Source organism: Lipotes vexillifer, unplaced genomic scaffold (genome assembly GCF_000442215.2).
Source record: "Lipotes vexillifer unplaced genomic scaffold, Lipotes_vexillifer_v1.1 scaffold12, whole genome shotgun sequence".
Classification (NCBI taxonomy): Eukaryota; Metazoa; Chordata; class Mammalia; order Artiodactyla; family Lipotidae; genus Lipotes; species Lipotes vexillifer.
Window position 1 is genome coordinate 2,306,874 of NW_006796716.1, and position 1,900 is coordinate 2,308,773.

The following is a 1,900-nucleotide window of genomic DNA, read 5'->3' on the forward strand; positions in this document are numbered from 1 at the left end:
GGTGGGGTGGGGCGGGCGGGCGGGGTGAGCCCCTCCTAACCTGGTCCCAGCTCCACCACCGTGCACGGTGTGACTCTGTCAAGTCGCTCCTCTGAAATGAGAAGGCGCAGCCCCTCGCTGGGTTATGAATTGAGGTGGGATGAACATGCTTTACCTTTGAGTCTTGTGTGAAAGATAAAGAACAGAAGTGCAAAGTAGCGACGGCAGGGACTCTCTAGGTAAAACAAAGCGGTGACGTTGACCAGGGAGGAGGGTTGGCATCCAGAGCTTTCCTGGTGAGAAGCCGTGGGGAAAGGGTTCAGGACTGGGAAGCAAGGCACCAGGTTCAAATCATGTACCTGCCGTTAATTTCTTGTGTGACCTTGAATGAGGTGTTTCACTTTTACCTGTTACCGTCTTTACAGGTGGTCTGTTTAGCTCTTCAAATTCCAACACTGTGGCGTTCCAAGATATTCATGCTCAAGGTTTTCTGTCTTCCTTTCCCCATCCCCAGGTGCTAGTATATGAGTTATTGCTGGGAAGAGGCTTTAAAGGGCGCGGGGGCCGATGGAAGCCTCTGCTGGACCGGCACCAGGCAAGGCTGAAGGCCGAGTTGGCCCGGCTCAAGGTTCGCCGAGGTGTGAGCCAGAACGAGGACCTGTTGGAAGGGGGATCCAAACCTGGCCCAGGTGAGCTGGAAGGAGTTGTGTAGGTGGAGGTAGCCATCGGGCCCTCAGGAGAGGGCCATCCATGTTCCTGCCCACTCACTGCTGATGGTTTCCTAGCCTCCCAGGTGCCTCGATTTGTGCGAGTGAACACTCTGAAGACCTGCTCTGAGGATGCAGTTGATTATTTTAAGAGACAAGGATTCTCCTACCAGGGTCAGGCTTCCAGGTGAGCTTAGAACCGTGAATGGCTGCCCTCATCTAGGAAGGAGCCTGGGGAAAGGGATCAGTGGGGAGAGAGTCAGCGTGGTTGTGACTGCGCTCAGGTTTTCTTCCTACTTTTCCAGCAGTTTCTCCATTTCCTTTCAAGGCCTGTCTTCCTTCATCCTTTAAACAGTGGTTCTCTTGGGAGCCCTGTTTTACTGATACATTTGTCTAAATGTATCCCTCAATTTCTTCTCTGGCTCTGACTCCTACTTCTCGCCTAAATCATTCAGTCTCCCAGTCTAGGCTTCTCTCCTGTTGTCCTACTCTCAGGTTCACGTTACTGCTTCACAGACACCACAGTCGCAGCACTTGTTAAACCAAATTCATCTTTCTTTTGAACTCTGCACTGTCTTCTTTTTAACGTTAAATTATTCATTCAAAATTTAAGGTTTAAGAGAAATGCTGCCAAAACAGTGTGCTTAAATGCATTATTGGATTATTTTGCAGCATCCTTTTTTAAAATTGACATATAACACATTATTAGTTTCAGGTGTACAATGTGATGATTTGATATTTGCACATATTGCAAAATGGTCACTAGAATAAGCCTAGTTAGCATCCCGCGCCATACATAGTTGTAAATTTTTTTCCTTAGGATGAGCACTTTTAACATTTATTCTCTTAGCAGCTTTTAAATATGCAAAGTGATATTATTAACTGTGGTCACCATGCTGTACATTACATTCCCAGGACTTCTTTTATAACTGGAAATTTGTACCCTGTGACAACCTTCACCCATTTCGCTCACCTGTACCCCACCCCCTGTCTCTCGTGACCACAAGTCTGTTCTCTGTATTTATGAGCTTGGGTTTTTGTTTTTGTTTTAGATTCCACATCAAAGTGAGATCATACAATGTATGTCTCTCTCTGTGTGACTTATTTCATTTAGCATAATGCCATCAGGGTCCATCCATGTTGTCGCAAAGGGCAAGATTTTATTCTTTTTTTTTTTTTTTTTTTTTTTTTTTTTTTGTTTTTTTTGGTCCTCT

The 1,900-nt window shown here is 45.9% G+C and overlaps 1 protein-coding gene across 1 annotated transcript in view; it reads left to right on the plus strand.

Annotated features, from left to right (window-relative positions):
* Positions 1-1,900, plus strand: part of NSUN5 (NOP2/Sun RNA methyltransferase 5) — a 31,629-nt gene that overhangs the window by 329 nt on the left and 29,400 nt on the right. The window contains exons 3-4 of the mRNA XM_007468888.1: positions 433-668; positions 765-873. Coding sequence (XP_007468950.1) covers positions 433-668; positions 765-873 — 345 coding nt within the window. The remainder of the gene's footprint in view (positions 1-432; positions 669-764; positions 874-1,900) is intronic.